Raw genomic sequence first — 24,932 nt, 5'->3', positions numbered from 1 at the left:
AATTGTAACTTTTAACTATAATCCATTATATATATATATATTTATCAACACTGCATGGCAGACATAAATACAATGAGGATTGTTAGTTTAATCAATAAATGTCCACTTTTTAATAAACAAACACACTTTCTTTATCGTTACTCGTGGAAGATTCATTCTCGTCATTATTAAATTTTCGTTGCCAGAACCTAATACATTGAATTTAACGGAAGCATCCTGTAAAGGCTCGGTCGTTAAGAGTTAAGTGCCAATCACAACATAGATCTTGGAAGCTATAAAAAGTTGCAAGCGCTAATCAAACGAAAATCCGAAAACAACGTCCCAAAGAAGTCCCAAATCCCCACAGAAGATGATTTTTGCCGGTTTTTGACGAAAGCATCAAACGACAAAAATTTACTTATCAAGGCGGTGGTGGCAGTTGGACTATCTGGGGCATGTCGAAGGGAAGAATTATGTTATCTCAAAATAGAAAGACACCAAAGATTTCGGCAGTGCTATGCTGATTAAACTGAAGAATACAAAAACAAACGTACTAAGGTGTTTTACAATTACAGGAAACCTTTAAACTATCTTAAAAAAGTACTGTTGCTCCTCCTAATCTGAAGACAGGCAGGTTTTTTTAAACTATCAAAACGGAAAATGTTCAAGCCAAAACGTTGGCATCAACAAAATTGGAAACATGGCTAGGGAAATCGCCAAGTTTTTGATGCTAGAGAATCCAGAAAGTTACACGGGACATTGTTTTCGGCGTTCATCGGCCACAATTTTAGTCAATTCTGGCTCAAATCTGCTTGCCCTCAAACGCCATGGAGGGTGGAAATCCAGTACAGTACGTTGATGACTTTTTGAAAAATAAAATGGAAGTTTCGAAAAAGATAAAGTCTTCAGTGTCTTCTGCTGCCACAGAACCAGAACAACGATCGTCTACTGGAATACAAGAAGAAAACAACGACCGCACGCTGAAAAACTGCACTGAAAACACGACACCAAAAATATTCTCTATTACCGAAAACAAAGTGCACAATAATACTGCTTTTCCCAGCGTAGACTTGAAGGAATGTTAATGTAAATAAATGTTACCATAAATATTAAATATTAGTTTCTTTTGTTAATGCGTTAGCAATTTTCTTAATAAAAACGAGTTAAATTAAAAGTTGTATTTAGTTTATTTTGTTAATGCGTTGGCAATTTTAGTAATAAAAACGATTTAAATTAAAATTTGATTTTTGTGGTCTCTGTTTGCAGTCGTATAAAAAGTATCGTAAAAAACTCGTTTGAAAACCTCTTTGCACACTCGCTTGCTTGTGGACCTCGCCTTCGGCTCGGTCCACCAATATGTCTCGCTCTTGTGCAGTCGTTTTCAAACCTTGTTGTTTAATATACTATTGTAGCTGTCGTCTGCACAGAAAAGTTCTGGGTCGGTTTTCCTTTTTCCACATAATTTTTAAAAGTCTTCATATTCGTGGTACATTTGATTTTAATAATACTGTCTTCTCAGATTCCATCAGGCGATTCTGCCATCGTGGAATAGTTTTTGCAAAGCATTATACCACATTTTTAAAATTTTTCCCCAAACTGGTACTTACAGTATTCCTCACTTCATCCTCCAACATTCTATGGCGTTACATGGCCCATGCGACTGAGATTTTTCCTCCCATTATTAACGTGATCAGAATTGCATCATTGATTTTACAACGACTAAATTCAAACGCTCGTGAGGCCGTCACTCTGCCATATCTTAACTCAGGCCAAAAACAGCTTTAATGTTGGTCTCGTCTCTTCTTCAACTTTCATGTCATCTTCATCAGTCAATACGAGTTTTTTCAAAAATGTGTCGCAGGACTGTTCTTTGTATTTCAGCACTAATTTATGCATGGATAAACTTTTGATCACAAACATAGTCTTTTTGATATTTTATTAACTCGCAGTTTGAGCTGATTTTATTTCCTTCTTTTAGAATCTTTTCAAGTACCTAACGTTTCCTGATTATGGTTTTGGTAACACAAAACTAAGCAACTGATAGTTGGGAAACACAAAATATTTAAACGAAGATAAATACTTCGGATATTGTCGAAGTACAAATGTCACAAAATAACATTTACATAGATGTGACGTTATTCGCTCTAATTGGTGTTCAACCTATCATGGCGGTTTGCTGTATTTTGTAGTTTTATTTTATCAAAAATATTATCAGTTTCGCTAATAATATAAAAATAAATACGTTTTTTATAATCCATGAATCATATTTCATTAGATAAATGGAAACTTATGGAAACAACCCTATTAAGAAGAGACTAACAGGGCCAAACAATAGCAAGCAAAGAAATAGCCATTAAGATCCAAGCTCACAGTGCTGTGCTCAAATTTAAATAATAATTATGCAAAAAAATCGAGACGTGCCAAACTTCTACGCACTATTACTGCATTAAAACAAATCGTTCTTACCACTCTTCAATAATGCATTTGAGAATTACAAGTGAGGTAAAGACGCATTCAAGCGTGGAGTTATTAAATTTCAAGGGAAAAAAGGCGAGATCGTAAGAAATTCACGAAAAACTGAAAAGGTAGTTCGACGGGAAGCATTGTCAGCATAAGCATCCATAATGAAATAAAGCTTTTAAAACTGAACGAGAGTGTGTCTAGAATGAACCACTCGACGTCCAAATATTGATTCTAAAAGTGTAAAATGAAGTTGCAACTAAGGTGATACATGTTGATTAGCACTATAAGTTGATATCGTTAAAAGGCAAGCTGTATTTAAAAATGTATGTTTTTATTTGCTGAAAAACACTCAGAGAACAAAATGAGCTATTATAATTATATTTATTTGTTTTAAAAACAGCACAACCATTCGTTTCTGGAAAATCGTCGGAAAACGTTGCTATAATTTATTTCTATGAGTTCTCTATTAAAATTAACTCGCATCCCAATATCACATCATGAATATGTAGTAGGTATGTGCGAGTAAACAGCCCTAATAAAAAATATTTGGAAGCGAGGGTACAAATTTATTGATCGCAATACGAGTCGCAATATTATATTTCAACATTTGAAAAGCAGAACCATAATAAAATGTTGTGACCCTTGTTATTCGAGAATATACAGGGTGTCCGGGAAAATGCGAGAAATCTCTCGAGTGCAGATAGAACATGAAAAAATAAGATGACAAATTCCTATAAAATTTTTTCGTACAGGCCTTTCCTTTCGGAGATATGTGTCCCTGAAGGACACCGCTGCTGGAAATCGGTTTACTTAATATAATTTAACAAAAATTTTATGTGATGGACACTTACTAGTAAAAACCTCTTAAAATAGTGTCCTTGAAACATATTTAGTCTTTTTAGGTTACCAGGGGTGGGCTGTATGATAAAGACTAAAATAATAAATCTGGTTAGCTTCAACTTTAGACTAAAAAAAGGTACTCTTGTTTATTGTCGATAAAATGAACCGTATACGAGAAAAAGAATAATAAACGAATTCAGTTTTATTTTTAATATAATAAATATAAGTGATCACGCTGACAAATCGATCCTTTACTTCGTTATTAATTTACCGATTTTTGGAATTCGTGATGAATTTAATTGTGAATTAATACGAAATATGGAATGTACGTTTATTGAGTATGCGTTTTGCAATGCTTTACAAGCCAGAATCACGACATATTTCCTAATCGTACTCTGCCAAATCAGAAGACATTTCAACGAGTTGGCCAACGTCTAAGGGAGAATGGTGGGCGATTCCAGTTAATAAGGTAATACATATTATTGACTTTTTTCATATTTGCAGGAAAATTTGAAAAAAAATAGTACTGATGCTGGTCTGAAAAGAACCGTACGCACGCCGCAATTAGAGGAAAATATTTTAATTGCTGTAGAAGACACTCCATCGGGCACTCGAAAATTATCAATACAGTTTAATACATCTAAAACAATAGTACATGAAGTTCTTCAAGAACAGCTGTTATATCCATACCATATGCAAAAAATACATGAACTGATTCCTGAAAATTTTCCTCGTAGAATGCAGTTTGCAAACTGGCTATTGGATCAGCAACGAAATAATGTAAAATGGTATCACCAATTTATACAACACACATGGACTGATGAAAAATCCTCATACCACTATTGTTTGGCATCATCAATATCAGTTCCAATCAATTAACATCTGGGCAGGAATCATTGACAATTTTTTTATTGGACCATTCGTATTGCCGGAACGATTGAATGGACAACTTTATTTGGAGTTCCTTCAGAACGCTTTTCAAGATTTAATAGAACACTTACCAACTGAAACCCGTCGAAACATGCGCGATGGGGCACCACCTCATTTCAGCGTTGGTGTGTGGGAGCACTTAAATAACGTCTATCCAAATCGTTGGATAGGTAGAAGAGAACCTATTGCTTGGCCTCCTCGATCTCCCGACCTAATGCCTCTGGATTTTTACCTGGGGACACCTCAAACAATTGGTGTATTCCACTCCGGTCGACACTAGGGAGGAATTTCTGCAGAGAATCACGTTTCATTGTGATGTGATAAGGAACAATGCTGGGTTATTGTGGCGGGTACAGCAGTCCTCAATTCCTTGTGCCCGCGAGTGTATCAGACTTTACGGAGCCCATAACTTTTTTAAGGTGCCTCCTGGGACACCACTGCGATTTTTTTAATTTTGTATTTTTTCAGATTAAACATCTTAAAATGGAACTTTCCTGTTGTTTGAATGACTGGCCCTTTTTATTAAAAATAAAACATGAATTCGTTTATTATTCTTTTTCTCGTAAATGGTTCATTTTATCGACAATAAACAAGAGTACCTTTTTTTAGTCTAAAGTTGAAGCTGCCCAGATTAATATTTTAAAGTATTTATCATACAGCTAAATATGTTTCAAGAACACTATTTTAAGAGGTCCTTACTAGTGCCTATCACATACAATTTTTATTAAATTATATTCAGTACTTTAAAAGTTATTCAAGAAAAATCGATTTCCAGCAGCGTCCTTCAGGAACACATATCTCCGTAAGAAGGGCCTGTACGAAAAATTTTTATAGGAACTTGTCGTCTTATTTTTTCATGTTCTATCTGCACCCGAGAGATTTCCCACCTTTTTGCAGGACACTCTGTATAAACCTCTCACTTTTCCACTTCAAACCTCACATCGACGAGATAATATTCAAGAGTACGTGTCAATAATATTCTAATTCTCGTTAATCACGTTTTAGGCAAGCATACATTCATTTTACATATTTATCTATGACTTGCAATTATTACAAATTGTAACAGGCCGTATCAGTATTCTATTATCATGTCAGATATAATTATAATATTTATATCATTTACTATTTTGATGGTGGCAAGTAAAAATGAAGTAAGGAATGTGTAGAGGGCGATTGGCTTTCAAAGGATAAAGTCCGTTCTTCTTCAGGAGTACAGAGATGCCCTGCAGTTACTGGCCAGACGAAGAGGTAAAGTAGAGTTGGTCAGGGTTTCAGGCCACATGGGTATCCCTGGCAACGAGAGAGCAAAGTAACTGGCTCGTCCAGGGGGCCTGACCAAGGACCTGAACCAATCCTCGGAATCATACGAGGCAGCATTAGGTATGTAGCTTTATATATGGGGTTAACAAGTCGATATTGCTGCTGAGCCTTAGTCGACAAGCCCTAAACCAAATGGTGACGGTGCTGACAGGCCATTGCAAACTTAGGTGATAATAAGAATCGAGGAGGAAAATTCGGGAGGTTAAAGCACAAAGTAAGGGGATGAGGTGAAGGACCTGCCATGGAGCAAAATACTGGCGTTCATCAGGACACGAGATAAGTTCGAGGTGGGTCAAAGGCATAAATTGGATAGGCGTTGGAAGCCGAGGTAGGCAAAAAGGACCCGCTTGTGGCCTAATTGTCAGGCTGAAGCCGCCTCAATCTACTACTATTAATTATACTGTATAGCGTTTATTTAAAGGTTCATACTATAAAGTGCGAACGACAGCTCTTATAGCGGAGGCAATGGGAAGTGGGTCGGTTCTAATGTTAATTCTCAGCATTTACCAGTTCGAGGAAAACGTTATGGGAAGATAAAAGATATCAAAAGGACGCCAACCTACAAAAAAACTATCTAAACCAACCCCCTAACGGGGTCCTGTCCCTGTAGGTCGGGATTTGGAGAAAAGAAAATAAGATAGCACAAATAAAATTTCACTGATATATTTCTCACTCTGGCTTTTACCGGATGTTCGGCGGAATACAGGGTCTGCAGATATCCTGGTGTCCTGGAACGGAGACTCAAATCTGGAGCTCAACGGTGACCTATTCTCTTCCAGGTTTACCATAAAGTTAGTTGATTGTGTGACTTAGTATTGCAGTGACTATCGTACTTCTTAGCTACTGAATTTTCGCTAAATTTCCACTACGTCAATGTAAGAGACTAGTTACAACGATTTTTAATCAATATTCGCCAAACTTTAATGAACTAAATAATTTGAGACATTCCTCAAAATAAAGAACCTTATAGGCCTTTCAAAACTTTTATAAGAAACAACTGTTCTTAAAACTATTATATAACCTTTTCTAAACTCTTCTACAAACGTTAAAACTCTTAAAACTTTTCAACATTTTTCTGCAAAACTTTTCTAGAAACCTTTCTAGCGTTTAAAACTTTTCGCAAAATTCTTTAAACTTTTCTACTATTCAACTTTTCTGGTAAGCTCTCTGATGTACTTTGTCGTTCACTGGTGATTAATCTAAGTTAAACTAATCGGTTTTATTATAAATCACAGGCGAGCTAGTTGCTTGTACCAGTAGTAAAAATGAAAGAGGTTTTAAATCGCTCCGGCAAACGTTTTATTGCTTCAAATCTAAAAAAACTACTCAATCGATGTTATTGGCCGGTTGAACGAAATACATTTCAGACTGGGCAACTGCTATTTAACCACCAAAGAACGGATTCTACCACTGACCAAAGCCTCTGTCCTATCACAAACTATCCACTCCACTCTGTGTGTCTTTGGGTCGATGGTGATAATAAACAAATAAATAACCTTCAATGTATGACAACCAAGTAACCTAATTGTTGGTGGCTCCAGGTTCGGTTTACAAATAACAATATTAAAAGGAAATAATACAATTAAAATGTAGTACAGCTAAAGTTATACAATTACAGACATAATTACAATTCATACATAAAGTTTCTCTATGTTTATAACAGGTAAATAGTAAAAAATTGTGGCACTTAGTTTATTACATTGGTGTTCTATAACTAATTACAGGGTATGACAAAGATTTACAAGATATAACAACAATACCAACTAATAGTGATAACAAAGTTGAATTTTATGTCAAGATCTCAAGAAGCTGTTTAATTGTTGAAATTGTTTGTTAAAATAAATAGTGACATTCACAGTATACAGAAGTGAATGTTACAACTCTTAGACTTGAATTCCAAGTTCTGTATATTTTTATTGGTATTTTGACAAAAATATACCTGTATAAACGAAACAATAAAATGTCGAGGAATAATGAAAGCATATATCCTGTATTTAATTTAACATTAATCATTTACTAATTTTTTTAAAATTCTGTGTGCATAATACGCGATTTCTATTTGGGAAAAAATTAAATGGTACGGTTTATGTTAGATTTTCCTAAAGAAACATACTATAACAAATTAACAAAAATTATCTTCACATCTGAATCTGAATTTAATAGGTTTCATGGGTACAACTCTGAAAGCGAATCCACGCAACATATTTCCTCTTCTTATTCTTCTTCAAAATACAACTCCACACGATTGTGTATTTAACTAGACATACTTTATTTATCTTGTTACTAATTTCACTTGGAGGATGTACATTATACAGTACAGTGCATCTGAAATTTCCGTGTCTCACAAGGTGGATATAACTGCCATTACTGATTAATGATTATATTATTTCTTCTGCCAAATATTCTTTATCACAATTACAGGATTGCTCCATTTATTTCGCTTTCTTCTCAAATTTCAGTCACATGACAAGACCGCAAATTCCAAAATGGCGCAAACTAAAGTAGGAAGTTTGAGGCATCCATTAAGAACTGCAAGGTTATAGGATTGATCTTGTCTTCATATGTCCAGAATATACAGGGTGTCGCGCTTAAATGTGATACAAGCTTGTAACTTCTTTATTTTTTGCCCGATTTCAAAAATTTTTGTTTTAGAATGTAGGGTAAAAAAACTCTATCTACCTGTGATACTGCTGTTTTATTAATACAATTCACGGGCAACTAGGACGTGTTTTCTTGACATCAAAACAACTAATTGGTATTAGCGATTTTTGAAAAAAAATCATACGCCACTGGTTTTTTAAATAATTTTAAATGTTTTTAAAATGTACAATCAATTTGCGGCAATAAAGTATTATTGTTAAAGTATTTCTAAAATTTATCGGTCTTTAGATAATTGGGAAATCAAATAAGAAGATACTTAAGTACCTACGTTGCTATTTGCCATTTTCTATTGACTGCTAAATATGTAACAATAAATCCAATACCTAATATTATGACCGTTTCCTAGCAATAACTTGCCACCTACGGTACTGGTATTTTTAAATGAATTGAATACCATATTTTTTTATTAAAATCTGTTTTTAGTTGAATGAAAAATAACAGACCTTTTGCAACACACAAAACAGTGGCGTTGTATAGTGTTTTGAAATCTCTCAAAAATATTAACACCCAATATAAATCTGATTTACTGAAATTGTAAAATTTGTAACTACTTAAAGAAATATAGATAATGTTTTTTTTATTGTCTCAACATCACCATTGACAAAGACTAGTTAGTACATACTTAAAAAAGTTACTACAGACAGATCTTACTTTTTCCACATATTAATTAAAACTGCTTCTTCAGATAACCTCCTTTCTAATGAACAGAGGACATTATTATCCTACAACACCCGTGATGTCTACAAAGTTGTCCTACTAGATTGTTATTCGAATTTTTTTACATCTAACTTTCATGGCATATATTGGCACTAATAAATGTCACTTGTAATTTCTATTGTTAAATTTATTTTTCCCATGATTTTTCAATTTGCCTTAATTTGCAAAATTACAGATCAGAAGGATATTAACAGAATTGGCGCCCCTAGTTACTGCGACAGAACAACGAGCTATTTCGAATTTCAAATAGGGGTGTGGCAGAAGTTTTCATGGAAGTTTCTGCATAATATTAACATTTTTTTAAATAAACGGCGATCGTAAATAAAGTAATACATGCAACACGGGCAAAAAGTTTTATATTTATAAAATAAATATAACGAGCGTTCAAATAAAAACGTGGTCGAAGTTGGCTCTGACACATTGGACGTAGGGAGTAGCTTATAGCGACCAACTTAACCTCATTTCTCAACGAGCTGTATAGCAGCTGTCAGTTTCAATAACGTTAATGACTATATAACTTTATTTTAAAGAATAATCGTGATAACAATAACAAACAATTAAAGGAGCTGCGGAAAGTGTCCCCCTCCTTGTTATAACAATAAATTAAAGCAGCTGCTGAAAGTGTCCCCCTCCTTGTTCCAAGCACTTTTCACACCTGTTCCTCAAAGAATTAAAGACATTTTCTAAGATGCTCGGGGTATTGTTAATTTCACGAATCTTGTCTATAAGTCGAGCCTGCAGATGGTTTAAATCAGGAATAGGCAGTTCAAAAATAGTGTTTTTAAGGTAAGGCCACAAAAAGAAATCACACGGCGTAATATCACATGACCTCGGTGGAAATTCATGTTCAGCATTGAGACTTATTAGTCGATTTTGGAAAACTTCCCTCAACATATTCATCGTCTCGCCTGCCGTATGTGCCCTTGCGCCATCTTGTTGAAAGTAAAAGTTTGTAATTTCGTTTTCTTCCAGCTGGTTAACAAAAGGAGCGATAATTTCTTCTCTATACCTTTGCGCAGTAAGAGTACCATTAAAAAAAATAGGTCCATAAATCCTCCTTCGATTGAGAGCACACCAAACTCCAATTTTTTGAGCGTGTAGAGGGCCCTCGACAAAAAAGTTATCTGGTTTTTCAGAAGACCACATTCTCATATTCTGTGAGTTTACGTAACCACTTAAATGAAACCAGGCTTCATCAGAAAAAAAGGTGATATTATGAAGTTCACCGTAGTTGTTTAAAAACCATTCACAAAATACAGCCCGTCGCGGAAAATCAACTTCATGAAGTTCTTGCTGACAAGTTAAACGATAGGAGAACAAACGCAAATCTTTTTTTAACACTGTGTGGCAGGTACCGACTGATACTCCCACCATTTGTGATAAAACACGTACAGAAGTTCTTGGCGCATTTTCCATTATTTGTTGGACATTTTCTTTTAATTCTTCAGTCCGCTTTTTAGGTCGGCCGCTTCCTTCTTTTCTTGTTACACTGCCCGTTTCACGAAAAACATTAACACAACGCTGAACTGCACTTTGAAAAATTTTGTACTCAACAACGCCGGGAAATTGATTTTGAAATTCTATGAAACATTCCTCAATAGAATACTTCCATATTCCATCAATCTTGCGTCCATTTCTAAAGTAGGACTCTATGATAAACACTTTTTGTTCTTGAGAAAACACCATTTTAAACGCTTTTTAAAACGAAAATATTCAAATTGATAGCGGCGATATAGCGCTTTGACAGATGACGTTTAAGTTCATTTGCTATACGCTACGCCCTACGTCCAAATTTTCAGAACCAACTTGACCACGTTTTTTTTTGAACGCTCGTTACATGACAAACTTGTCAAATTTTGAATTTAAAAGTAATAATCAACAGTCTTGGTAGTCATTCATATATTCCCTATATATAAGGCGGCCGTACTCTGGATACCATTCAGAAGTTGATGGAACAATTCGATAGTTGCACGAGCAAGTATAAAGCTCAATGTCTGATACTGGCACGTATCCTTTGTAATATCCCTCAAAATCGTCGCAGCGAACGACAACGTAGTGAGAGCGTAGCAATATAGACTGGGGGAAATAACTTTAATTGCCTAAAATAAAATAAAATTGATTAATGCATGCACTATAGGTACTATTTTTACGTTTTATTTTCAACTCTGCCAAAACAATAATCATATCAAGAACTCCGTTATATTTCGGCTTATTCCTCTTGCTGAAATAAAAAGATATTTATCGGTAGATATTGAAAACAATTGAATTGGATCCAGTTTCAGGATGTTCCCGAAACAGGACGCAAGCACCATTAAATAAGATTTATCTGCCTTATTGCTAAAATTAAGTTTGTTTTACTCGGTTTGTTTTAAACTTCAGTTTTATTTCTTATTTTGGAAATAAGGATAGCCGTAGTCGGGACATCGGGAGTAATTCATTTGAAAACAAAAGTATCTGCAAAAATTGTCAAGTTAATAAAGGCGAAATTTCAAATAGTACATATGCGGAAGGAAGCAACAATTTGTAGATGGTTTTTAGTTTGGCTATCTTGCAAAATAAAAATTTTATTCTAAAGTTTTTTCTCACTCTCTTTTCATATATATTATATTTTTCCTTTTGTTTATGTCTAAAAAATGTGTATTTAGAAAATAATAATTTAGTATTAAACAACATAATATATGAATGAATTTCAGTATTGCATAATTTCAATTTATTCAATACTATCAATGGACAGAACTATTAATAGTAGTAATAATAAAATTGAATATGGGACTAAATAAAATGGTACTAATGGAAAATGGAACTAATTATTATTATTATTTATCATACTTTTTTAATACAGATAAGAAGATTGCTATTGTGTTTTCCGTTCGAGTCAATAAAGATAATAAATAACTCGGAAATTTTGTGTTCAAGTAAATCTAAATTATTGACTAAACCTTGACATGAAAATGAAAATTGCATACTTTATGCGAAAAATCAAATATTCCAAGATCATATTCTCAAATTCCTTAAGGAGATACGAACAACGTCTCCCACTATTAAAAGTTTATCCAGGATACGATGTAGAAGCAATTAATAATGAATTTTTCATTCATTTTCGACTGGCCTGTAACGGGAGCTGAAAAATATTCATAGAACTTTCCGTTAAGAAACTAATCTGGTTCCACGTATTTAAAAATTATATTATATTAAATTATAGTGAATTTGATTCCTTTTGTAATGTCCTGTATAATGTATATTAGAATTTTTACCGAATATTAGAACTGACAAAGTATCCAAGCTTCAACAAAATAAAATAATGAAGCTCATCTCCATAAAAGCATGTCGTATTTGACAGTTCTTACTTTGCGTTATTTCTTTTTTATAATTTTTACACTTCCAAAAGTGTTATTATTCGTGAATTTTTCTAATACCTAGTATTACAGATACAACAATATTTATTAACAATATCTCTGTCATTAATTGACAAAGTAACGCGTTGGTAATTCTATGTAAGTCTAATTCTGTTAACGTTGCAAGTGGTGCTTCTCAGGGAGCTGTACCGAGTCCACTATTAGTTTTAATTTATTCATCCGATCTGACTAGTTTGGCAGAGCAAATGTTCTCAATATGCAATTGTACAAAGAAAAGTTTTTGTTTTTGTATGCTGGGATTCCTAGAAGCAATCGAAATTAAATCAATTTATCTTAGGTCAAAATGTTTTAATTAAAGGTTATGTTAAAGTTAAAGTATATTTACATGAACTTCCTTGGTTCATTTAAAATATTCTTCTTGTCAATGGTGGAACAATCTCCGGGCTGCTTCTTTCGGTCAAAATCTATCTCGCACCAGAACATTAACAAGAAAATTTATACAATTGTAGGGCAAATAGACAGAGGCACAAGTTATGTGAAATTTAGTCATTTAAATTGTGATTATTTTTACATTTGTGAAATTACCAAGTTCCAGCAAGTTAAACATTACACAAACGATTTATACAATTTATAACTGCCCCTGTTTGTGCTCCTTTTCATGCTTGAACAATGTTTTCTGGATTTATTAGCAGAAACTGGAACGATTCCAATAGTTGGCTGAGAGCATTTTTGAACGTAAGAATGATGGCTATACATCTAAAAAGTCAAACGTTTTTACAAGAGAACAGGCACCCGATAACACATGAAGGTAGTGACGGTCTTAGGCATTGCAGGAGAATGCCGTTCTGATGAGTTATGCAAACTTACTTTGGACGTCAGCTTCAAAAATTTTTCGATTACATTATTGTAGTTACAATTCCATATTCTAAAAATGGTATGTCACGTACGTTTACAATTACTTCTCGTCTGCGTTCTGTTTCTCACCTAGAAATTCTCAAGAAATATATCAAAATTAGATTGGAAATTAAAACTGAAATTTCCCGCTTTTTTAAGCAGGTAGATGTTACAATCAACCAGACGGCAAGAATACACTTTCTACGATTCCTAATAATATTGCACAGTTTTTGAATCTAGAACATCCTGAAACATATACAGGCCATTCGTTCCGAAAAACATCGGCAATGTTACTGGCTAATACAGGAGTTGATGCATTAGCAATCAAGAGACATGGTGGGTGGAAATCAGCCACAATTGCAGAAAGTTATGTTGCTGGCAGTTTAAGTAACAAAAATGAAATAGTCCACAGGATTCTTTACAATGACACTTCAATTCCAGGTTCTAGTAGTACGTCGCATCATGCTGTTTTAATGGATCAGTCAAATGGTATGTCACGTACGTTTACAATTACTTCTCATCTGGGTTCTGTTTCTCACCTAGAAATTCTCAAGAAATATATCAAGGTTAGATTGGAAATTAAAACTGAAATTTCACGGTTTTTTATGCGCTATCAAGCAGGTAGATGTTACAAGCAACCAGTCGGCAAGAATACCTTTTCTATAATTCCTAATAAGATTGCACAGTTTTTTAAACTAGAACATAGTCATTCATTCCGAAGAACATCGGCAACGTTACTGTCTAATACAGGAATTGATGTATTAGCAATCAAGAAACATGACTGTAAATATTCATTCATAATAATTAATAAAATGTAATGTTTATCAAATATTTCTATTTCATTTATAATTCGAAATCGCTTTTTCCTAGGGAGTTAGTAAAGTCCACTTATTCTATTTACTATAGTAGGAGCAGATAAAAAATATTTATCTACTCCATTGAAACCTGCGTTATGTTCAGGGAACAGAAAATCTTACACACATACACAGATATCTGGTATCTTAGTGTCTATATTTTTCGTGCCAGTAAATTGAATCTTCTAATTTTATCGAAATCTAGCAGTTTACGAGTAAACCAGGACAACAGCAATAATAATTCAACAACTGTTATTAATTAATAAAACAAATTCAAGTCGTAAAAAATGTATTTAAGGGTAATTTCCTCTTTTTAAATGGCAGTTGATCCAATCTATGTACGAGGAAACTTTCACGTAAACTCCGGGAAATCCTTGAACTGTACAGGGCTTTACTGACCAAGAAACGATTCCAATTTCTGTCCCATCAACTACTAGAGGACCTCCGGAGTCACCCTGGAATAATAAAAAGCACATTATTTATGTACAACACACAGACACACAATTTAGCGTCACATCGGATGTGATATATTCTTTTAAATTGCAAGAAATAGAATAGAGTAAAACATTTGTTTCACCAAACACTTTAAAATCTGAATTACTTACGTTACATTGTCCTCTACCACCTTCAGGTACTCCCGCACAGACATGTGTAATGCGGTTAGTTGGTCCCGACAAGGAATGTAACTTCTCACATTCCGCGTCTGCGTAAACTATGATATCGACTTTTTGAAGAATGTCCTGCACGGCTCCATCAGTCTAAAAATTAAAGAATACTTTGTACTATGTAACGGAAAGTGTAGAAACAGTGTTACATCTTATTTTTTTTTACAATCATATAAGTTACTGTGACAGTGTTTTTTTTTATAAGATGAGCTATAACCAAAGAAATTGATTTACCTCCTACTACTACTTTTCCAAAGACACTAATCTAAATTTTTGAGTATTCGTTTTATACAATTTCTAAGTATTAATAATACTGGAATCAAAAAATATAAACGATTTCGATATCAGTGCCATAACGATTTAAGTACGCCTTCCGTATTATTACTTGTCTACTCTTTCAAATATTGAAAGAAATAATATATTAATGCACGTGAGACATAGAAGATGTCTTCTATTCCTGTGTTAAAAATGTACAAATTGCAACAAAAACAAAGAAGTACTGCTGAGACGACACAACTTTGTCAGCTGCAGTCGGATAAAAGAGACGTCTGCAAATGTAAGAACAGTCAAGTCTCTTGGGACTAAAGGGTCTAGAAAGAAGCTAACAGCAACATTTCTCGCTATTAAGAGAAATGGAAAATAAAATGTAAAAAAAATGAATAGGATTCTAATTCATTATTTACTACTAGCTTTCTTATAAAGTATAACATGAAATAATTTAGCTTTCAAGCATCCTGTTCTAATTACAACGGTTTGTAAAAGTCATTTTTCCTTTGTCAGAAAATGTTTTTGAAATTACATGTTACAGACCTAAAAGTTGCATTTAATAATAATTGCAGTGGCGGGCGAATTAGAGCAAACACATGCCTGTTTAAAAATAAACAGAATAAAAGCCTAAATTTGTGTATTTGTAGAGGTCGAGCGTCATATTGTTTAAAGAAAAAAAAATAATTGTACTTTTTTCAGTTTTTCGCTTATACCTCCGAAAATAAGCCTCTAATCGACATGAGGTATACTTATCGATTTTGCTCCTGCATTTGCTACAAGGATAGGCTTTTGCGAAAGCTCGCAATATTTTTTTACACTGCAAAATTAGCGGTTAAGAAAAGATTCGGTCAAATTAGACATAAAAACAGTGGTCAAATAACGAAAATTCCGACAGAGCTAAATTTTGGTGGAGACCTTGGGTACACCATTAGAAATAAAGTGTCAAAAGTCCCCATCGATCTCATGTGTGCTAAAAAAGTTATTCGGCGTCAAACGTCAAAATTTGAGGTTTTTTGAATTTTTTGCGAAAACGGTAAGTTTTATCAAAAAAGTAGCCCTGACAAAAATTATAGATCTTAAATTATTATTATATATTATATATTATATAATTATTATATATTACTATTATTATTATCTATTATCTAGACGCGAGATATTATTTCGCGTCTGTGTAAATTTCAGATTTTTTAGTTGCAAAATAAAAAAGTTATTAACAAAAAACTAAAAAAAAACGATAACTAGGGTAATAGGGTGGCCCAAAACAAACGAATATATATTTTTTTCGTGTCTCTTGTGAAAATATGTTAGTTTATGAAGTTTTAAGAGCCCCCTCAAAAAATAACTTCATAAAAAAATTTTTTAGAGGTCGTTCAATATTTTTAAAAATTTCCAAATTCGTCAAAAATTTATTTTGTTTTAATTTTTTTCTTTCGTTATTTTATCATTTTCTAGGTTGCAAAAAATCTCGATTCTGAAAATTTCAAATCGATATTTTAATTTCTAAAGGTAGTGTACCTAAAATGTTTTCGAGTGACCTCTAAAAATAAATATCCACAAACTAATAATTTTTTGATTGAATTTGATGAACAAAAGAATAGAAATAAATCACACGAAAAAAAAATTCGTTTTTTTGGGCCACCCTACTGGGGTCCTTATCTCGGCGGTTTTTTGAATATATAGATTTTAAACCAGTTACAAATAGTGCTTAAAAAAACATGAATTAAAAAAAAAGCGTCTCAATCCGACCAATAGGAGCCGAGATAATTATTTTCTTAAAAACGGTATTCTGGCTGTTCTATTTATTATTTTGTAATAAACTTCGGCTCGTTGTAAAGTAGAAGACTTCCTTTATATGCTGAATTTATTTTTTGGATGGATTCGACCAAAAAGTGACTAAGTAAACGTTCATTAAAGACAGTGATCTGCGCGCCGGCCCACGCGGCTGAGCGGTAGCCAGGAGAGGGGAGCGCTGTGACGTCATAGTGACACCGGGATGCTTTTTTAAATCAAATCATTTTTTTGCTCTTTTTTTAATGGTGTAGGCAAAAGTCTGTAGAAGTCATCGCCAGACCCCAAAAAACATTTTTATTGACTTGTCACGTTTTCTTTTGTAATTTTATTATGCTTTCGATATTCTGAAAAGTAAGAAAGTCTTTTTGCGTATTTAATTTATTTATTGCTAGCGAAAGTTGTCTTTTTAAATTTTTATAATTATATTAAAAGTAAGTCAGGAACAAAACCGATAAGTATACCTCATGTTGATTGGAGGCTTATTTTCGAGATAGAAGCGAAAAACTGAAAAAAGAACAATTATTTTTTTCTTTTGTTATAAACAATATGACGCTCGACCTCTACAAATTCACAAATTTAGGCTTTTATTCTGTATATTTGTTTATTTTTTACTTAATTTTAAGCCCATAAAATTTGAGTTGGGCCCGATTTTTGAAAAAACCTTATTCGCCCGAACTATACGACGATTGAGATATCACTCATTGCAAGAAGAACAGCTTTTTTTGTGAGTACAAATAAATCCAGAAATTTTTTATAAATTATTTTAAGGTGATCTAGTAACATTTTGTTGGTGAAAATATTTAGTTATGACGTAAAAAAACCACAGCTATAAAATATATATATTGGAATACACCACTACGAATATAATACAAGTTAATTAATAATACAAGTAAGTGATTGTGATTGAAATCTCATAAGTTTGTAAAAAATTTGAATATACCATTTTTAAGGAAATATACAGGGATGGCCAAAAGTACGGAATAAAATTCATATAGTTTGAATGAGTTAATTTTTTTTAAAACGCCGAAACACGTTAACTGATTTTGATTTTTTGCCATCTTTCGGTTATATAATAATTAATTTTTCTTCAACCCCCTACTTTTTTTTTAATGGAAACATAAGGCATGAGGGGGCTCATTGAAAAGCTTATAGAAAACCGAATCCAGCCATACCAAATAAACAAATTTTATTTTTTCAATAACAAGTTTTTTTTTTCATTTAGAAATTGAAACAACTAGATAATTTACGAAAATAAACTCAATGTCGCAAATGCTGAAAATGTCCTCCATTCACTATTTGGCAAGACGATAGTAAAAGCTGTCCACAGCATTCTGAATGACTTCAGCTGGTAAATTATGCATCTCCGCCCTAATCTTGTTCTTTAAATTCTCAATATTATCCGGTCTGTCCTGGTAGACTCTTTCTTTCAAATATCCCCAAAGAAAATAATCCAGGGGTGTTAAGTCGGGGGATCTTGGCGGCCATTCAACTGTACCCCGTCTACCAATCCAGCGATTTGGAAACATTTCATCTAAGTATCTTCGAACATCAATACCAAAATGTGGGGGAGCGCCATCTTGTTGGAACCAAATTCTTTCATTCGGTATATCTGGATCAATTTCATGAGGGAAAATCACAGCTAGAGCAGGTATCAGGTCAAATGTTAGGAAATCCAGGTAGCGTGCGGCAGTAAGATTTTCTTCAAAAAAGAATGGGCCCAAGATTCTGTTGTTGATGATACCTGCCCATACATTAACTTTTTGTGGATGCTGCGTATGCGATTCGCATGTCCAGTGTGGATTTTCCTGGGACCAAAAGCGATAGTTGTGCCTGTTAACCACTCCATTTAAATAAAACGTAGCTTCATCCGAAAAAAGTACGTCTCGTTGAAAACCATTATTGTCGTCACACCGTCTCATCATTTCCTCACAAAATTGTAATCGCCTATCATAATCGTCTTCCAAAAGCTCTTGGACAAGACATACCTTATAGGGGTGGTATTTCTCTTGTTTCAGAAACATTCGAATTGCAGTTCGAGAAGCATCGTGATTGCGGGCCAATGAAACAGTTGAAGTATGAGGATTTTCAACAAGTTCTAATGCAATGTCTAATTTCTTTTCTTCATTCAAAGCACGTGCCCGTCCAGTTTTGGGCAAAGTCTGTACTGTACCGTGTTCCTCAAATTTGTGAAATATTTTACTAACTGTCCCTTGCGAGATTTGGTTTTCGGGATATTTCGCATTAAATAAATCGCGCACTTCAGCCTGACTTCTTATTTTGTCTCCACATCCAAGCAATATCAAGATTTCGATGCGTTGCCTTTCCGACAATACCATTGCAATTCAGTAAATAACTTGATTTTGACACAATAGTAACGTTTCGAACTCCAATTTACAACTAAAGCGAAAAATTAACCAGAAAGCCTGGCAAGTAAGTGGTGCCAAAAAAACGCAACATAAAAAATATATCTTTTTTGCGTTAGCAGTGATAGGTACAGTTTCAAATTCTTTATTTTATTCTGTGCAAATTCATGGAGGATAACACTGAAGATAATTAAATTTTATTTCACTTGTTAAGTAGGTGTTTTATACAACCCTAAAAACCTTGCTATTGAAAAAATAAAACTTGTTTATTTGGTATGGCTGGATTCGGTTTTCTATAAGCTTTTCAACGAGCCCCCTCATGCCTTATGTTTCCATTTGAAAAAAAAAGTAGGGGTAGCTGGGGGTTAGGGGGTTGAAGAAAAATTAATTATTATATAACCGACAGATCGGAAAAAATCAAAATCAGTTAACGTGTTTCGGCGTTTTAAAAAAAATTAACTCATTCAAAAGATATGAATTTTATTCCGTACTTTTGGCTATCCCTGTATGTATAAATACAAAACAGGATGACTCAACGATGTCGTTAAAGAGTAATGGTATTTTGTAACGGTATTTTTCTGGGGCAGTACTTCTTTTATGATCAACAGTGTGAAGCTGTTTCGTCCATAACTAAAATCTGTTTGAACCACCGTGACCATAGTAGGTATATATTCAAACCAAACTAGCCTAGCGCTAAGTGTGGTCAAAACATTGACAGTTTTAACGTGGCGAACATGGATTGCAAAGCATAACTACGTATGATGTGAAACGAAATACTCACATGATTAAGACCCCATCCAGTTAGAACAGCGCCAGCAAGCTCCGGTATAGGATCAAAAGTTCTAGGTAGTCGTATTGGTTGCACTCTTTCATTAAATCTTAGCGGCCAAACTAGCTAATAAATTAACAATATATTTACGGGTTTTAATCTAATTTAATAAAATCTTACTTGAACAATAGCGATGTCGTGATAAAGGGGCATAAATCCTGAGTAGTCTTGGTGTATTATAATCTTCTCCACTGGCACGGCTGTGCCGCTTGTGATACTTGTGGATCCTGGCAGTATGGTAAAATTTGCCAAATCTCTAGAAAATAATATTGAAATGACCTATAATTCAGTGCTGTATCAATTGAATAACACGTATCTAACCTTGTAACACAATGAGCAGCTGTTAAAATATTATATCTGTTGATAATTGAGCCTCCACATGTATGTCTTCCATTGAACTGAACAGAGACCTAAAATTGGAAATGGTTATTATACGCAGATAATTAATTTTTAATTGCACAATACATTATGTAAGAGCTATGATGTTCACGATTTATTGGGTGGTGATTTCTTCGAAATTTTCAATTAACTAATTACAAGGAGAGCGCTTGAACCAGATTATAATTTTTGAAACTCTAAACATTTATATTTTTCATAGGAATGTGGAATTCAGAAAATTAGTTCTTACCATATATGGAAAATCTCTTATATCTGCATCTGTTCCATTCACAACGCGAGGCTCAACATCCACAGGCGCAGCTAAAAAAAAATATAAAAAATTGAGAATAATTTTTATATTTCAATACAGTATGTTTTGAAAACCCTTACCCTGTGAATTAGGCACAAGTGCAATAGCCAATCCTACTATCAACGCGAACATAATTGCAATGTTACAATTTCAAGTATGTTTTAAGTTTTATACGAGAATAGTATCTACGTTTTTTATCTGTCGCCATATTTTTTTAACTTGTACAATTTTACTGATATGATTCATTTGCGCAATTAACTCAAGTGTTAAGTGAATAACTCTTCAATTTAATCTAAACATGGAATTATATTTATGGCCAGTTATCATTTGTTATAATTTTACTTTGTTTTAATATATCAGTTATAATCAGTTTTTGGAATTATTTCATTTTAACAATTTCTTATGATAAAAATGTAAATTATGTTTTAGTATTTGCAAAATCTATCTTGTCATTCATATTAAACTGTAATTGTACTACATGCTTGTGATTAAACTTAATGTTTTAAGAGTAGTCAATTAGCTAAGGCAAGAAAATTAAATGTATACGAATCTTAAAACAAACACTAATACATATGTTTCAGGGAAGTACTATGACTATGAAACACTAGATAACAAGTAACTCAGCAGAAGAATAAGTAACAAATTTGTTTCCTCGCCCGATTTGTAAGCATTTGCTCAAAATTCCCTCCATTGCTCTGCCTTGTTAAGCCATAAAGTCGTAACTGCAATTATCCCCAATTTCAAGTACAGGGTTACTAATACTCCACGACATCAGTTTTATCAGTTTGTTAAGAAAAAAAGGACGAATTTGTTATTATTATAGGCTATATACCTCAAAATGTGAATGTCGTATCTACAATTTCCATGTCTTTGTTAGAAATAAAGTCGTATCTGAAAATGTTAGAATAAAAAGTCGTATCTGTAATATTTATCACACAGATACGACCAATTCGTCTAACAACTACAGTCACTATACAGTCACTAAATAACATATCTACAGTCACTAGATAACATATGTTATCTAGTGACTGTAATTTAGTGACTGTACTAACAACTGTACAACTGCGCCATCTACAAAATAATATCTACCATCTGTCAGATTCAGTTTGTAACTAGTTAGCAGATAAACAGTGATTTGGTGTGGGAATGATTCAGTTTTTAATTAGTCTCGTTCATTCTAGACTGTTAAAGTGTGAGGTAGTAATATTTATTATAACGTATCCCCGGAGTTGTTTATTTAGTAAGTAATTACATATTTTGTTCCTGTTTATCTAATTATGCATATTATCAAGCAACTTGCTGAGAAAATCGATTTTCTTAGAAAGTTGAATTATTCAAAAAGGCAGCGAGAGGATGATAGTAGTAGCAGCGAATATGAGCCAGATATGGAAGAAATGGATAGGGCTAGTGGTAGTAGTAGTAGTAGTAATTGCAACAGTTTTAAAGATATTGCAAATGTAAAAACAAAAATTAAGGGCATAAACAACGTATCGATATACAAAGAAGAGGAAGTTTTTGTAGAAAGTGTAGATGTAGTAAACAGTAGATATCATATGATATTTTTAAAAATGTGTGGGTGGATTTAAGTGCTAAAAATAGAGAAAAAAAATCCAAAAGTTAATATTTTGAGCAATATTATATTGCGTGTTTCTAATGAATGTTCTTCAGAAGTAGTAAAGGGCATTATGGACGACATTTTTGAAAATATCTGGTTCTCTGCAAGCAATGCCCAATTTACTAAAAAAGGCAAATTACGCAAAAGAAAAAAATAAGCTCAGAGTAAATTTGAACTAAATCAAATCAAAATCAAGACCAGTAAGAATAAATATCAAATCAAAGCATCTTGCACAAATTGTAAGAAACAATATCAGTTAAAAATTGATAGTAATAGGCAAATGACAATTAATGAACAATTGAAATTTATTGTAGATACTACTTTTCTCATAGTTTCAATTTTCATCATTATTAACAGAAAATGTCGCATGTGTCAAATATCATACTTGGGCTGTATGCACAACAAAATAAAGTGAAAAAACAAAATCTGCAAGTAAAAATTAGTAGTATGTAATAAATATATCTTTTCTGAATGTTATAGTCTTCACTGCAAATTAGACTAGAGAAAATGCTAATTATCTCAAAATCAACTATTTGACAGTTACGACTTTATGGCTTAACAGGGCAGAATTGCAAAATCTATCTTGTCATTCATATTAAACTGTAATTGTACTATATGCTTGTGATTAAACTTAATGTTTTAAGAGTAGTCAATTAGCTAAGGCAAGAAAATTAAATGTATACGAATCTATAAAACAAACACTAATACATATGTTTCAGGGAAGTACTATGACTATGAAACACTAGATAACAAGTAACTCAGCAGAAGAATAAGTAACAAATTTGTTTCCTCGCCCGATTTGTAAGCATTTGCTCAAAATTCCCTCCATTGCTGTCCAAACACGCCTCAACACAGTTGAGTCAAAAGTTGTCTCCTCTCATTGTATTTTCTCCTATACTACTACTTTACATGTCTCGGTGGATCTTCGGGTTTCAGCACCTTTATTTTTTGAACATGATATACAGGGTGTTTCTTAATAACGTGCTAATATTTAAAGAGGTTATTCTTGGGTCAATTTTAAGAAATAAACTTCATACGAACATATGTCCTAAAAGTCTTAACTTTTGAACTACAGAGTGCTAAAGTTTTATGAAAAAACATTTCTTTATGATAACTTTGGTATTACCCTAGATATGTTTTCAAATTTGGTACACGCCTTCTATTCATCGAGATGCATTTTCTGATGTACAAACAATTTTATTATTTTTGCCAGTGGCGTCTGTACAGGATTTGTATTGAATATTTTTGAAGAAAAATATGTTACGCCACTGCTTTTTCCTAAAGTACAGAAATACTCATTCCTTTCTGAGCAAATGTGGTGTCTTGAATTTTTTTCCTTTGACGTACGGTTTTCGCATAAATATGATGCAGATGTTGGAAATGTCCACCTGCAAATATGCATGCCTCTGCTCTTCTTCTCATGGACTCACGTACCCGGAAAATGCCGGGAGTGGTTTTAATAGTTTCGCAACAAACTATGATGCGATTTCTCAACTGCTCTTCAGTATGAATTGGTGTGCTGTAAACCAATGTTTTGAGATGACCCCATAGGAAGTAAGCTAAAGCATTGAGGTCCGGGGACCTAGGTGGCCATGAGTGTTGTCCGTCGCAACCTATCCAGCGATTATTGTAATTTTCGCGCGCCAGAGCACTGAAGTGCGCTGGTGCATAAACCATAGTCGATTTCTTACTAAAATGGAAACAACCTCCATCAAACCTGGCAATTCTTCTTCGAGAAAATGCCGGTAATTATGTCCATTTAACCTCTCATGAAGAAATAGGGTCCAATTAAATAATCACCGCATATTCCAACCCACACGTTAACGGAAAACTGCTCCTGTTGACGGGATTCCAAGATTGCGTGTGGGTTTTCTTCAGCCCAAATGTGATTGTTGTGGAAGTTTTGGATGGCGTTTCTGGAAAAGTTGGCTTCATCGGTGAATAAAATTTCAGTGTCAAATAATGGAATTTCATTCACTTTATGAAGAAACCATTGGCAAAGTTTATCCGTAATGAAAAATCGCGAGGTAGTAGAGCTTGAACCCATTGGATATGGTAGGGATATGTATAATAAAAAGTCATGGAGAATTTTCCAAATAAGAATATGTGAGACATTCAAATTTTTTCCATTATTTCTTGTACTTAATGCTGGATCTTCCTCAATTGAATTCAAAACCGCTATCTCAATTTCTGGAGTTCTTACAGTACGGTGTACTCCTTTTAGATGATTGTCTGGTTTAAAAACTTCCCTTTTCGCACAATCTTCTATGAATGATTGAAAATGTTCGCGCATTCGGAATATTTCTATTTGGAAAGCGGTCTTCCTACAACCGCCTGGCTTCCAGTGCGTTACCATCAGCAACCCCATACATGTTTTTTAAATAATATTGTTAATGTTAATAACTTAAATACGTGACAACTAGACTGGATAGGCAACTGTCGAAACTGTTTATGTTTGCAAAATAAAATCTGCTTTTTAGCTACTAGATCGTTTTTAATTCTTATAAGTACCTAATTTCATAACAGCGTACTAATGAATTCAAGAAACCACATTTGCTCAGAAAGGAATAATGTTTTCAAAAATGAATTTACTTTAAGAAAAAGCAGTGGCGTAACATATTTTTCTTCAAAAATATTCGTGCCAGTAAATACTGCAATTCAAAAGACGTAGTTTGTACCCTTTTAAATTTAGTACGTTCC

The 24,932-nt window shown here is 33.5% G+C and overlaps 1 protein-coding gene across 1 annotated transcript; it reads right to left on the bottom strand.

Moving 5' to 3' along the window:
- Positions 1–14,286: 14,286 nt before the first annotated feature.
- LOC108905018 (chymotrypsin-1) lies at positions 14,287–20,798 on the bottom strand. The gene is made up of 7 exons (XM_018707771.2): positions 20,698–20,798; positions 20,558–20,628; positions 20,251–20,339; positions 20,050–20,185; positions 19,882–19,995; positions 14,620–14,772; positions 14,287–14,469 (listed from the first exon to the last, which is right to left on the bottom strand). The coding sequence occupies exons 1-7, from the start codon at positions 20,747–20,749 to the stop codon at positions 14,308–14,310; spliced, it is 777 nt and encodes a 258-aa protein (XP_018563287.1). The 5' UTR covers positions 20,750–20,798; the 3' UTR covers positions 14,287–14,307.
- Between the last annotated feature and the right edge of the window lie 4,134 nt (positions 20,799–24,932).

Source organism: Anoplophora glabripennis, unplaced genomic scaffold (genome assembly GCF_000390285.2).
Source record: "Anoplophora glabripennis isolate ALB-LARVAE unplaced genomic scaffold, Agla_2.0 scaffold73, whole genome shotgun sequence".
Taxonomy (NCBI): Eukaryota; Metazoa; Arthropoda; class Insecta; order Coleoptera; family Cerambycidae; genus Anoplophora; species Anoplophora glabripennis.
The sequence above is the reverse complement of the archived record's forward strand: the minus strand, read 5'-3'. Positions and strand labels throughout refer to the sequence as shown.

Bases quoted from the DNA above. Each gene is read 5' to 3' on its own strand.
- LOC108905018 (XM_018707771.2), bottom strand. From the start codon at position 20,749: ATGTTCGCGTTGATAGTAGGATTGGCTATTGCACTTGTGCCTAATTCA. The intron at 20,629-20,697 runs GTAAGGGTTTTC...ATTTTTTTTTAG, and splicing joins ACTTGTGCCTAATTCACAGG to CTGCGCCTGTGGATGTTGAG. The intron at 20,186-20,250 runs GTTAGATACGTG...ATTATTTTCTAG, and splicing joins GCTGCTCATTGTGTTACAAG to AGATTTGGCAAATTTTACCA.